Source organism: Hermetia illucens, chromosome 1, assembly GCF_905115235.1.
Source record: "Hermetia illucens chromosome 1, iHerIll2.2.curated.20191125, whole genome shotgun sequence".
NCBI lineage: Eukaryota > Metazoa > Arthropoda > Insecta > Diptera > Stratiomyidae > Hermetia > Hermetia illucens.
This window is the reverse complement of record NC_051849.1, coordinates 88,993,490-89,006,879: the sequence shown is the minus strand read 5'-3', so window position 1 is coordinate 89,006,879 and position 13,390 is coordinate 88,993,490. Positions and strand designations below refer to the sequence as shown.

Here is a 13,390-nt window from a genome sequence, read left to right as displayed (position 1 = left end):
GAGTCAATGCTATCAGCCAATGGAGAACCGCGTAATGAAATTGTTTCACGCATGAACGCAACCTGGATGAAGTGACATTCCCCAACTGGTGCTCTTTGTGATCGACGTATCAGCGCACGTCCCAAATCTAAAGTTTACTGCAATGTCGTCCGTCTGTCGCTCTCTATAGTTCTGAGTGTTGGCCGACTATAAAGGACAATGAACGGCGTCTTCCGGCAATGGAGACGAAGATGGTGCATTGCACTGGTGGCGTAACACGTTTTGATCACGTCTGAAATGAGAATATCCGCGATCGATATGGGTTTGCACCGATATGCTGCACTTGTCTCTCCCTTTATGAGAGAAAAAAACACCGATCGTCTGGTTTTGATTCGCCGCCACACACTTTCAGCGTTATTCAGATGAACTGTGGTATTTCAGTTTAGCGACTGCGAGACATTCTACTCATTTTTTTCCTTGAAGCTGTAAAACCTGGCTCGAAACTGGAGGTGGCGGTGTTCGATTAAAATCTGGTTACCTTCCTTTATAGAACAAACTCCTCCTCAAAATGCCCTTCATCTGGATATCTGTTCAAATTAAGTTAATAATAGTATATTACCATTTTTCAGAAATCGGGCGATTTTTACATAAAAATACTTAAAATTGTTCATACCTAGAATGCTGAGTTTCTGGTTTTCGACTTGCTTATTACATATTCATTCGAATCGTGAATAAAAGTCAACATGAAGGTGAATAATAAATCGAATTAAATTGCTGTAAATTCATATTTGCTTGAATGTATCTGAATTATTTCAAAGAATAGAGCTCCTATTACGTGTAGGTAAATTACACTTTAATATCTGTGTATCTATTCAATTGCCAATACGGATCATTAATCATGTATTCAGGGCAAAACAATATTCTGCAAGTTAGACAGAGATTTGTCCCTTTCAATTTGTTTCCCAATTTTGTATGCCAGTGTCCCTGCAGCTCCTACGCTAGCAAGATGCAGAAACTGGACACGTCCGCAGCTTTGAAACAATTGCATATTTATTGGAAAATCTTGTGTATAATGCCATGGTGCAATTACAAAAAGTACTCGTCGATTTGGTTAAGCCTAATATTTTTCTTCAACATAACCTATACATTGGGAATGATAGTGGATGTCGTCTTATGCGAGAGTTTGGAAGAAGGACTGTATAATAGCCCATTGTAGTTTGGAATCCCGGTAACTCAGCGAAATACTTTATTGTCTTTTTCATGCGTTATGAAGTGTGGAAATTGAAGGACTTCTTCTGTCGCTTAGATAAGAGAGGACAATCAAAGGTTAATGAGCAGTGGAATAAAGAAGGTGCAATGGATATTCACGACTTATAATATTCTTATATGGCTCCTTGCATACAGCAGAATTTCCAATGTGGTTTCTATTTGGAGGAATTGTAGGCGTATCAATCTTCCAATCAATTTTCGCAAATGTTTTGTGGTTCCAAGAAGTTTTTAGCGACATGTATGCACCGTGCCTTTTCATTTTACTGAACGTACATACGAAAATATTAATTCAGCGCCTGTCGAAAATTTCGAGAATGAGGAAAGTCGTCAGTGTAATTTGCATCTTGCAGCTTGTGTTAAAACTCATATTATAATTCTAAGGTGGGTGCATTTATCTGTGGTTGCCTATTTATGTAGAAAGTTAATCTTTCGCGTTCATGCTGCTCACCTGCTGTAGGTTTATAACTTGCACAGCACTAGGTGCGATGATAATGAAACTGAAGCACAATCTCTTTGAAACCTGAAACTGTGCGGGTACCCTCTATTCCATAAAAGGAGGGAACAGGAGTTAGACATTAGCCGCGGAGAGCGAACATAAAAGTGGTGTCACAGGAGGGGATGATAGTTGCAAATAGTTAAACAGTATATACTGCTTCAATTCGCAATCTCGACATCTAATGTTTTTCAAAATTTTGTTGTTACAATTTCGTGGTTTTTTTTCTCAGTCATGATTAACTATATTTTCTAATTGGAATATTAATAAACCATAATACAATAAAGATGACGTGTTTGCTATTATTTTACTTTTATTAAATTTAACGCCCTTTCTATCTTTCGTCCAAGGCCGGTCTCAGTTAAATGTTCCAGACCCGTCGAAGCCTACAATAATTGCCCACCCCCTAAAGATTCTACTAAGGATATTTTTATCGAATGCGACTAAAGTATATAGACTGACTGCCATCATCTATGCTTTTGTACAGTGAAGGTTTCGACCTCATGCCAACAATCATGCGCTGATTTCTTCTTCATGTTTCGTTTATAACTTTCGGCACCAGCTAGGTGAATCGTTTAACTTGTCAGTTGTGATGCTACCAGCATACATTTTTTCTTGCTCTGTTCAATCTAGTCATTCAGGAGACAGATAATGCTAGTCGTCTGGTACTGATTAAATTTCCCACATTTTCAACACTAATTGATTGACTGCTTAATGAAGTTTATTAGCTCTACTAATATATCGTCAGATAGAGCCGGCATGTGGGTTACCTAATCCGTATAGGTGAACATGATACAACCGGAAAAGTCTATAAGGGGAATATCTATGGTAGAAAAAGAAGCCATGGTAAATTCTGTCTGATGGAATGATGGCGCAGCCCAGGATGGTGGATCTCGGCGTAAAACGGGGAGATCTGGAGTTCCTTACCAAAGCAGGACTAGACCGGATATCGGTTATTGCGCTGTTGATAAATGTGCAAAGTCATAAGAGCCTGTGCTACTCAGTTGTGCAGTTAGTACGTTATTACGCTGTTGCATTTGGACAACCAACTCTCTGGAAGATGCCCTCAAAGGAAGCAGATGCTTACAAATCCGTTATTAAAATAGATTTACTGTCTGTCTGTCTATCTGTCACATGCACTCCTCTCAGAAACGGCGGTATCGATTGACATGAAATTCGTTTGGAACATGGAAACTGTGAACCCCCACGCATACGGTGAATCATATTGCTGCATGTTGCACTTAAGGGGTCCCAATATACGTAAAAGAGTGGAACAGTTTGTTCCCCGATATAGTCATGTGGGGCATCAAATGGAAAGTCTCGGCTAGTACTTTTCGAAGCATTGGTTGCAAAGGGGAGGAGTGCGGGGTCCAAAAGAAATCAAATATTTCAAAGACCTGCTCTAAGTAACTATCCAGACCACAACACACTCTCCGTTATATTATATTTCTATATTTTGAAAATATATTGCACATCTCTTTAAGTTTGAAGTTCGAACTTCTTCCTTTTGCATCAAATAACTACTCGCTAAGAGACAAAATGTCGGTAGCACCTCGAATTAAATATCGGGTATATTTAAGGTTTATACACTACGGGCTATATATAAGTGAATCCATAGTGTCGCCAAATATTCTTTTATAAAAAAAAACAACAGAACCTTTCATATCTGAAGCGTCGAATGGCTACCCGCAAGGAGGTGTACTATCGCCGCTTTTGTGAAGTATGCGAATTGCACGCTCAAACTTATGCTATGCTATGAACTATGTGTAAAAATATACAACGCGATGTTGATTTAATTGAAAGTTGGTGCCTCAGGCATGGGCTTTCAGTAACTCGAAATAAAACCACAATGGTATTATTTACAAAGAGGAGGTAACTGAATTGAATGGTCTTTTCCTTCCAGAGATGTGGGGTATAACATTGCAACTCTTTGAAGAAATGCAGTTATTTTAGGGGAGAGGCTTCTATGAAACAAACATGTTGATGTAAATATGAAACGAGCTCTCACAGCCTATGAGCAGTGTAGGCGTACTTTTGCTTCAATGTGCGAAACTTAGGCCTCATGTAGTAATGTTGCTACCATTAGGCCGATGTTCGCTTGTGCATCCGTGGTGTGGTGGGTTAAAGTGAAACAAAAGAGTTTTCACCGTAAACTAGCCACACTGCAAAGAACTGTGTCTGTGTATCAGCGGTGCCATGAGCACGACATCTGGTGCAACTTTAAATGCATTACTCAATTTGCAGCCCTTGTATTTATTTAGTCAGAGCACTGTAATGGGAGCAGCACATAGACTAATTCGATTAATTCTATGGGGAGACAATAGAGTTATTGGGAAAACTGAATCTATACATCTGCAACAAGTTTTCAGGTTGAAGTGTATGAGAGCATTGGCTTATGCCGCTATTAAAGCCTGTTAAGAAGTTTCCCATAATGGCAGGCGGCAGAGCCTTAATGCTGTTAGATAGATAATTCTGTCAGAACCAACCAAACATACTACAAATTTGATCCTGTCGAAAAGCAGAAATACTTGCTGTAATATTGTGGGCTGACTGGCTATAATTCACTAGCTTCACTATGCTCAGAATAGAGATTCTTCAAGTTGATCTTGAAACGAGGAAACGGATTCCGTGGAACATTTTCTATGTGATTGACATCAGATTTTTGGTGTTGATATGCTCCAGCCGTAGCGAGTAGCATCACATCCACTAACGGAAATTCTGCGATACATAAACGAATTCGGAATATTCCGTTAGACGAGGGAATCGAGTGAGCACTCAGAGGTTCACTACCCCACTTCATACACACACACACCTGTAGATCTTTTGTAGCTTGCCTCTCTGGGTTGCACGATGTTTTTTTCAATCAGTGGTTGTTGTATCAATATTCCGCTGATTTCAGTTTGTTGGAACCTTAATCTATTCTGTCTATCGGTCTTACCGATTAGGTTTCTCTTTTTATCACAACGGGGGATGCAACGTAACGTAGCACCCTATTTACCATGGTATGATGCGGCTGTTCCCTATATTTATCGACTTTGCAGATTCTCCCAGGCTTTTCTCTAAAGTGAGTTTTCAGCTCTTCGACGTTGCCGATAATCTTCTATGTGTACCCGGGTTCTCTAAGAATGTTGGATGGCTCATCACATACTATTTTTACGTTAGTAAGCTAACATAAAGTTTGCTCTATTTGTGATTACAGTATACAATGGACGTTTATATAATGCTTGTTTTGCAACTTTTCGTCCTGTAGTAATCATGATGTGGCATATGGTGGTGTTTAGTTTCTTGATGTCCTTAAGCCGGACTGGATTTTAAACAAGATAACGATCCGAGTCAATGTTTGTCCTTCTATATGTTTTTACATTCTTTAGGTTTGAGAGGTGGTTGCGTTTAATTAACCCATAGTGAAGCTGGTTGAACATCGCTAGATCAACTCCACCCTGACCGAGCTTACAATAATAAATAATAATAATAATCGTTGACGCAACAATCCATATTGGATCAGGGCCTTGAAGTGTGTTAGAGGACTTCATTCAAGACCGTAACGGTACACTACAGTACACTGTAGGAGGCAATGTGGTCAGCATTACGCCTGCCCGAGATTATTACCCTGATTTGACTCAGGTACTCATTCACAGCTGAGTCGACTGGTATCCGACGTGAAGTCACGATATAAATCCCGCTGCCACCAGCGAGATTTGAACCGCAGCCTTCCGCATGACAACCCAATGCTCTACCCACTGAGCTATCCGGATACACCGAGCTTATGATCGAGAAAACGAATAAATCCGAAAAAGTAAAAGTATTTGGTTCAAAGTAATCTCGTTTGGAGATATCCAGGTTACCTTATGTTCTATAATGAAAATAAAAAAATACTTCCAAAAACAATTTCTCTCTATGTTCCTTATTAGGTAGTTTGGAATCTAGGAATTCCATCAGTTATCTGATGCACACTATAGGCGCCAATGTATCCCCTGCAAATAGAGTCCTTCCTCATACTACTACTAAACTTCTCGTATACAAATTTGAACATAATTGATGTTTGCAGGTTATTGTGTTGGCCAGTGCTTTTCCTCTCCTCTATCAATCTGAACCATCCTTGTCATCAATGGTTGACTATCTCGTAGGGACATAAACCTTAATGAGGCAAACATGTCACTGAATTTGCGTTCCTCGCCAATTACATGTGGTTGAATGTAGAAGAGCTGATAAAGAGCGTCACCAGACACCTGCCACGGACACAATACAGGTGTGAACCTACTCGTTAGATTACAAATTATGATACAAATGGAAGATTATTAAACATCGCGCTTAACTAAAATAAAGACCCAGATGTGTAGAGCTCATTTATAACTTTTAAACCACTAACAACAGCCTTCCGTGTCCGGATGGCTCAAGTGGTTAGAGAGCTGGACTATCGTACGGAAGGTCGCGGTTCAAATCTCACTGGTGGCAGTGGGATTTGTATGGTGATTTGACATCGGATACCAGTAGACTCAGCTGTGAATGAGTACCTGACTCAAATCAGGGTAATAATCTCGGGCGAGCGCATTGTTGACCACATTGCCTCCTACAGTGTACCGTTACGGTCTTGAATGAAGTTCTCTAACACACTTCAAGGCCCTAATCCAATTGGATTGTTGCGCCAACGATTATTATTATTATTATTAACAACAGGCTTTATTTCTTCAGGTTTATTTTTTTGGCTGACTAAGAAACATGTTCCGAACTCCTTGAACTCTGGATGACAATTGAAATATACGATGACTCCACTCTTCTCCAAAACACCAATCTCCATTCATTAAATTTCGCATTGGCTTGAACCTGAGTATTCTAAACCGTATTTTCTCCAACCTAGGGTCGAAAAGAGCAACCGATAGAAGCTATGCTGAGGTGAGTGCCAGAGGGTAAAATTGTGAACTCTTAGCCGCGTTCGTGTGGGGAATCCTCCAAAGTATTTTTGGTTTCATAAAGGAAGATAGACGATTTCATAGCTGATGTGGCTGAAATCCGGCTCAATAGGCTGGGCGGGTCACTTAATCCGTATGGGTGAAGATAACCCAGATCGTAAAGTCTATAAGAGCAGTACCTGTGGTAGAAAAAGAAGACGAAGCAGACCCTGTCTCAGCTGGAGCGACGGTATAGTCCAGATAGCTTTTGGGATATCAAATTGGAAGACCGACGCGTAAAACGGGGATATCAGGAATTCCTTATTAAGACAGGACTAGACCGAATGCTGGTTGTTGCGCCGTTGGTGACGATGATGAATCTGCAAGGCATTAAGAGTCGGAGCTATTTAGTTTTGCAGTAAATACGTCATTGCACTGATGTATTTGAACGACCGTCCCAACGCTGAGGAGTGCGAAATTTTAAGGACCGACATCAGATGATTACAGTGCTTATCTATAGCTGCTATAGCAGGGATAATAGTTTTTGCATCTTTAAGTATAGTCCGGCTTTAGGTCGTTTTCAGCGCTTTATGTAAATTTTGCGGTACTAATCCTATCGATGTAATCACAACTGGGGGTACTTAAATCTTTTGTAACCTCCATGTCTGCCATGTGTTTTTCAAGAGTATTGCGGCCTATCGGCACCGCTACGTCGATTATGAAGCACGCTTGATGTTCGTTAAGAAGCAGGCCTATTATGACAGCGTTGTCTGGGATAATACAGTGGATACAGACTTGTTTTATCCAATCATTCTCCAACATTCTTTGCGGAGTATATTTGTAATACGTATAGTGGTTTGGTTGGTCACCTAGTCATACTTCAACGTAAGGGTTTAATGGAGAATCTTGTAGACGGAGCTATGACAGCTGGTGTATTCGGTACTATTCAGCATCCTGCATGCGCTGAAATCTTCTTTTCAAAATTGATAATCTCCACCTGGAGTTGCTAAATGAGGAGTCGTGAAGAATGTACCATATATAATTATTTGTTGTGAGCGAGGCATTCTGAATTGAAGTAAGGAATGTCTCTATCTCGTAAAATAGTACACCGTTAAGCAGCCATTTGTTGGAGGTTTCCATGCTAATAGAAGGGTAAACAAAATCGCTTCGGGCTTAGGTAGTTGCCCTGGTAGATTCCACGCCTGACTGATATCTTCCATGTTGTTTGCGAGAATATCAATAGCATGTCTTCAGGGCAAGCACTACATGCTGGTTAATTTTGTACAACCGGAACATTTGTAGTAGCCACAAAGGTGATATGGAGTTAAAGGCTGAGTTGTAATTGTATAGGCTGTCGACGTGTTTACTTTGTGGTGGACAACCTGCCTCACACTGACTCGGTTATAAGCTGTTCGTTACAGCCTCTAGAATCCTTTGCACAAACTTTTTGCTCCTAATCTATCAATTTATGAGCATCAAGATATTTGGAGATATGCGCGCAGAGAACTGAAATAAGAACCGTGTAAATGCTGGGAAGACAAGTAATTGATCGACATTTTCAAGGGTAAGACATACCGTATTGCTTGAGGATCAGAAAAGTTATTAACCCCCCGACAAAAGTTTGGGTAAGCGAACATCTGATTAACAAGATTTGCCAATCTGTGAGTGCTTTTGACACATTTTAACATAGTTAGAATTTATGAATTTTATAAGCTCCTGGCACCTTCCACTTACCTACCTTTGCAATGGTTTCTTCAATATCATTTCAGAAACACCAAATATAGTCAAGGTGGAAGTTGGTGATTATGAAGACGAATAACCGTGACAATAGCAACGTACATTAACCTATAAACTTTTATCGCTAGCAAAGCAACCAACCAAAATTCTGCCACCGCAAATAATAATATAATTTATTGTCCACGAGTAATGGGTAAGCAGTCAATCCTGCATCAAACCATTAATGTTGCAATGCCTCATGGTTACCCCCAAAGGTATGAAGGGCATTCGAGGGGAGTCATTAAAATACAGTAGGGGGTCACTGCAATTCATCATGCTGAGATTTGGCCGTATTCGCTTCCAAGCAGAAGAGAAATCATTGCGGTCATCACTCAAGCGGAGTAAAGCCGCTGGGATTCACGGTTCCCCCCCCCCCCCCCCCCGTTTTTTAACGCTGCACCTAAAGTTACTGCAGATCTGCTACTTCCACTCTTAGGGAAATCTTGGGAATCCGAGGCCTTTCTCAGAGAGTGGGAGAAGGGGATATCGTTAAGATTCCAAACAAAGACATCCGTTTTGAGTGTGACAATTGGAGGGATATCTGCGCGTTCCCTGCTGTCGCAAAGATAATAGTTACAATAATCCTGAAGCGCATTAAAGAACATCTCGAAAGCTCGGTCGACAGAAAGCAGGCTGGTTTCGATTCCGGATCCACGTCAACACCGTACCGATCATTTTGAATAGTGCGCTCTACGCAGTAAGGGCATTCTGCAGAAACTAATAGGTACTATCAGAGCGAAATATGATAGCGCACGTGCTGCATCGAAGTAAAATCTCAGAGGATTTTGAGATCGAAAGCGGAGGCTGCGAAGCTGGCATCCGTTATTTATGCAGATATCGGAATTTGATGTATTTTTAAGCCTAGATTTTGTATTAATGCGCATTGTGATTTTCTTGGAAATTTTTCGGCTGGATAGTTCATGAGAACGAGAGAAAGGCGTTCTATCCATAATCATCCTTAAGTGGATCTCCAGAAAGCGCTCTATGATATTCAACACGAAAGAGGCAAGGCTGATTGACCGAAAGTGCTTCGCGGACTCATGGCCGCGCCTGCCCTTGGTATGAAAACTACGCGTGTGCGTTTCCAAGACTATGAATATCCTCCTCGCTGGCGGGGCAGTGGGTCTGAACGAGCAGCTCCAAGGTTTCAAGGTTTGTATTAATAATAAAACCAATGAATGATTCACCTCTTTCGATGATTCCCGGGCTGCCCCAACAGCCTATCAACAGGTTGGCCTTCTTTGCTATGGACGTCATATGTTGCAGTTCTTCTGGCGAAGCAGATTGTTCGTAAGCCATGTAAGCCGCGGAAAGTGTGCGGACTTTTCCTCCCGGGGATATATGATCTAGGTCTATCCTGATCAGCGTCTCTTGTGCTGTGGAAAAAATTATAATATTTGCTCTGATACTCTACTCTGATAATTCGGTCGCCTCCGATCTAGAGCTTTTGCATTAGTGTGAAGACCAGCAGATTAGCTGATTAGCGAGTGTTGTAGATTTACTTGCACTACCCTCAGCGTGATTTGCTTGCGTGGGGGGTTCGCCAGTCTCCATCATACTGTCGATCTACATCTAGTCCAACATCCCGTTGGCGACGTGAATTGAATGGTTCGCGGAACTGACCACTTTCACTTTTGCGTTTTATAGTCTACCTGTTACAGTGCCTCCAGGCACTCTCCATTTATATGGAGCAGGCTATTCGACTGGGGTTCCTTCACCATGATAACACTTGATCGTCCATAGGATTTTGAAGGCCTAGGGATTGGACTTGCCCTTATCCATGCGGACCTTCGGTAACTAGATGCAAGCGACCGGTCTCCTAGGAATCTCATTGTAGATGATGACTTTGAACTTTACGCCCTGCCAAGCGTCGCTGATCTTAGCGACGCACGATCCGGGAAAAGATCCTTGGAGAATTGGTCCTCGCATGCTATAATGTGAAACGCATTATAGCCAGTGGACAAGAATCGAAACGGGAGATGAATCTCTTATGTTCGCCTTTGTCGTCCAGGAGAGCTCGATTTCTCTCTGGTCTACACCTCCGGCGCTAGTTTGCCGCCAGTGGAATTGCCATCCGAGGCTGATAGGTTACTTGGCGTCCGAGCCCTTGCACATTCTAGTCCGCTTGTGTTGTTGTTCGACCTCGTCTTGAAATCGATTGCGTTTGAACGCGGCGGGCTTTGACTTCTGCTCATCTGCCAGGCTTTTGCTGTTATATTCTTCAACAATCGCTTGGTATCACACGAGGTTCAGGTCTTCTGATACTACCTCTTCAGCAGGACTTTAGCGGACCTCCGCTTCTTAGTCGTATTACGGTGAGCAATATTATTGTCTTGTGCCCTTGCTTTCGAGGGGACCTCCGACGTTGACGGTTTCGGGGTAGGAGTGTTATAGCTGGTACTCGCTACACTCAGCTCGACGGCAATGAATTCTCAGCTGGGAATTGAGCCCAAGTTTTAGTCCCACAAGTAATCCGGGAAGAATATCTACCCTGGCGGTTGGTCTGACCAACAGGGTAAGGGTCTTATTCGAAACTGAAGGTGCTCAGAGTTCGCATAATAAAAACCAAGGTCCTTGGGTTGGGGTGCTGTTAGTACCTTCTCCAGTGCAGGAAAGGCGATCCCCGGGCTGTTGCTTCGGCTCATTCACCCGCCAGAATCGCTTGCCCCCCAGACCTAACTTGAAGAATAATCAGACCAGGTCACCTCGTGAGTCAAGAGACGTAAGCAATCTTTTAGTCATTCATCCTCGATGAAAAGTGTTTTTTCCGTAAGAGGTTTCAGCTACCGTCCATTAACTGTATTTAACTGAACGCATCGGAAGTTCAAGATATTTTCCATATTATTTTTGGAAGTTCCTTAAAGAAATTCGAGTTTTCCTCTCGTTAGCCCTCTTTTTGAATAAACGAGAGACGGCGGCGTAAGTTCTGCCTTTAACATCTCTTTGTTAGCGCTTTTCAACGATCGAACAAATCATTGGCATTGGGGGATCTCACTTGATTAATATTTTTCCAAAATAATGGGAATTATTTTTGTCATTATCTAACATATATTGAAGATATATTATGCAGAATAAACAAAAAAAAATTATTTGCAAATACTTCGAATACCTTTAGAATTATCCATTTCAGTCAGACACAGAATATCAAGAAAAGTCTCCTGTGTTATTTATTATGGTATCGAAAGCAACATAAATAGATTCGTTAGCCCATTGTGGATCATTACTCGTGTATCTAGGACAACAAAACATTCCGTAAAATGAATAGGTATTTGCCTTTTTCGATTTGTATTCATACTTTGCGCGACAGTATCCTCGCAACTCCAAAGGTAGTAAGATGCAGAAATTGGACACACTTGCAGGACTGAAACAAGTGTACGTAGTTTGGAAGATCTTGTGTGTGATGCCGTGGTGCAATTACAAAAAGTGCTCCAAAATTTGGCTAAGCCTAATATTTTTCTTCAATATAACCTATACATTGGGGCTGCTAGTGGATGTCATCTTATGTGAGAGTTTGGAGCAAGGATTGTATAACAGCCCATTCTACTTTGGATGCCCGGTGGACTCTGCGAAATACTTCATTATCTATTTCATGCGTCATGAGCTGTGGAAACTAAAGGATTTGTTCAGTCTGCTAGACGAGCATATCACTTTGGAGGAGGATAAAGCGTTAATGAGAAGTGCAATAAAGAAGGTGCAATGGATAATCACGGCTTATCAAATTCTCATATGGCTTCTTGTGTACAGCAGGATAATTGCTTTTTTGCAAACTCGTGGGGAAATTTTCATAATTCCAGTGGAGTTTCCATTCGGAGGGATCATAAATGTATCTGTCTTTAAACTAATTGTCGTACATTTTTTGGGATTTCAGAATGTTACTAGCGACATATATGCTCCTTGCTTTTTCATTTTGTTGAATGGGCATATGAAAATATTAACCCGTCGTCTATCCAAAATTTCGGGAAAGAAGAAAAGCCATCAGTTTAACTTGGATCTTAAAGCTTGTATTGAAAATCATGTTATAATTCTCAGGTGGATTTATCTATTACAGGCGAACTAGAAAGTAAATCTTTTCCATTTCAGAATTTACAACACTCTTAAGGCGGTTATATCAAAAACATTCTTCATACAAATTGTGATAAGTAGCGTCTCAATATGTGTTGATATTCTGTCGATAGCAACTATGAGCTTAACGAATGGGGAGACAGTGTTTTTGATTACATATTCATGTATACTTTTTACTGAGATACTACCGATATGTTACTATGCAGATCAGTTTTTAAGTTTGAGCGAAGCGTTTGCAGACACGGCCTATGCAACTGGTTGGGTTGACCAAGATCGGAACTTTCGCATTGCTATACTCTTCATGATACAAAAATCACAGAACCCGGAATTCATTCTTGCCGGAGGCATAGTTCAAATATGTCTACCGACATTCTTATTTGTAATCTGAAATGGATATAACTACGGTTCAGGAATCATCGTCTTCTCCACTTTTCAGGTTGTACGGCTTGCTTACTCGACTTCAGCTATTCTTGTCAACGTATTGTATCAAGATATATAAAGAGTGCTATCTCACCTTGAATTTGGACAGAAACAAACACAACACTATCTAGGATCAAGATTCCTTGCACCTAGAGTTCTTAGAAACTGAAAAAATAACACCAATTTAAGTATATGTGCATAGTGGACTGTACTCTATAATTGCTTCTCTAAATAAAAGGTTATTTCGTCAAATAAAAGGTGTTTAATAGATTTAATTTTTGATGGCCGTGTCAGCAACTGCCTCAGTGTTTTCTGTTAGGTTGCCCACCCAATTGTTCACAATCGCGTAAAGAATTAGGTACTGTTGAACTTGACGTTGGTCTTTTTTGTCTTATCTACCTCAAACTATAGCTAGTGATCATTCCCTTTTAAAATGGGCTTCCATTTTTGAGGTTTTGCGTAAAATATAACCTTATTATAATCGGTTTACTGTTTGTCTATC

At 40.9% G+C, this 13,390-nt stretch overlaps 2 protein-coding genes across 3 annotated transcripts in view; both read left to right on the top strand.

Annotated features, from left to right (window-relative positions):
* The window catches only part of LOC119656601 (CCR4-NOT transcription complex subunit 11), a 117,077-nt gene that overhangs the window by 31,143 nt on the left and 72,544 nt on the right, over nucleotides 1–13,390 (top strand). The gene's annotated exons all lie outside the window — the stretch shown is intronic.
* Nucleotides 11,724–13,132, top strand: LOC119656640 (odorant receptor 42b-like). Of its 2 annotated transcripts, XM_038063099.1 has the most exons (4): nucleotides 11,730–11,778; nucleotides 12,275–12,435; nucleotides 12,487–12,847; nucleotides 12,905–13,132. In XM_038063099.1, exons 2-4 carry the CDS (start codon nucleotides 12,329–12,331, stop codon nucleotides 12,965–12,967), a joined length of 531 nt encoding a protein of 176 aa, XP_037919027.1. In that variant the 5' UTR covers nucleotides 11,730–11,778; nucleotides 12,275–12,328; the 3' UTR covers nucleotides 12,968–13,132. The 2 variants fall into 2 exon arrangements, with proteins under 2 accessions (XP_037919017.1, XP_037919027.1); XM_038063089.1 differs by having other exon boundaries at nucleotides 11,724–12,435.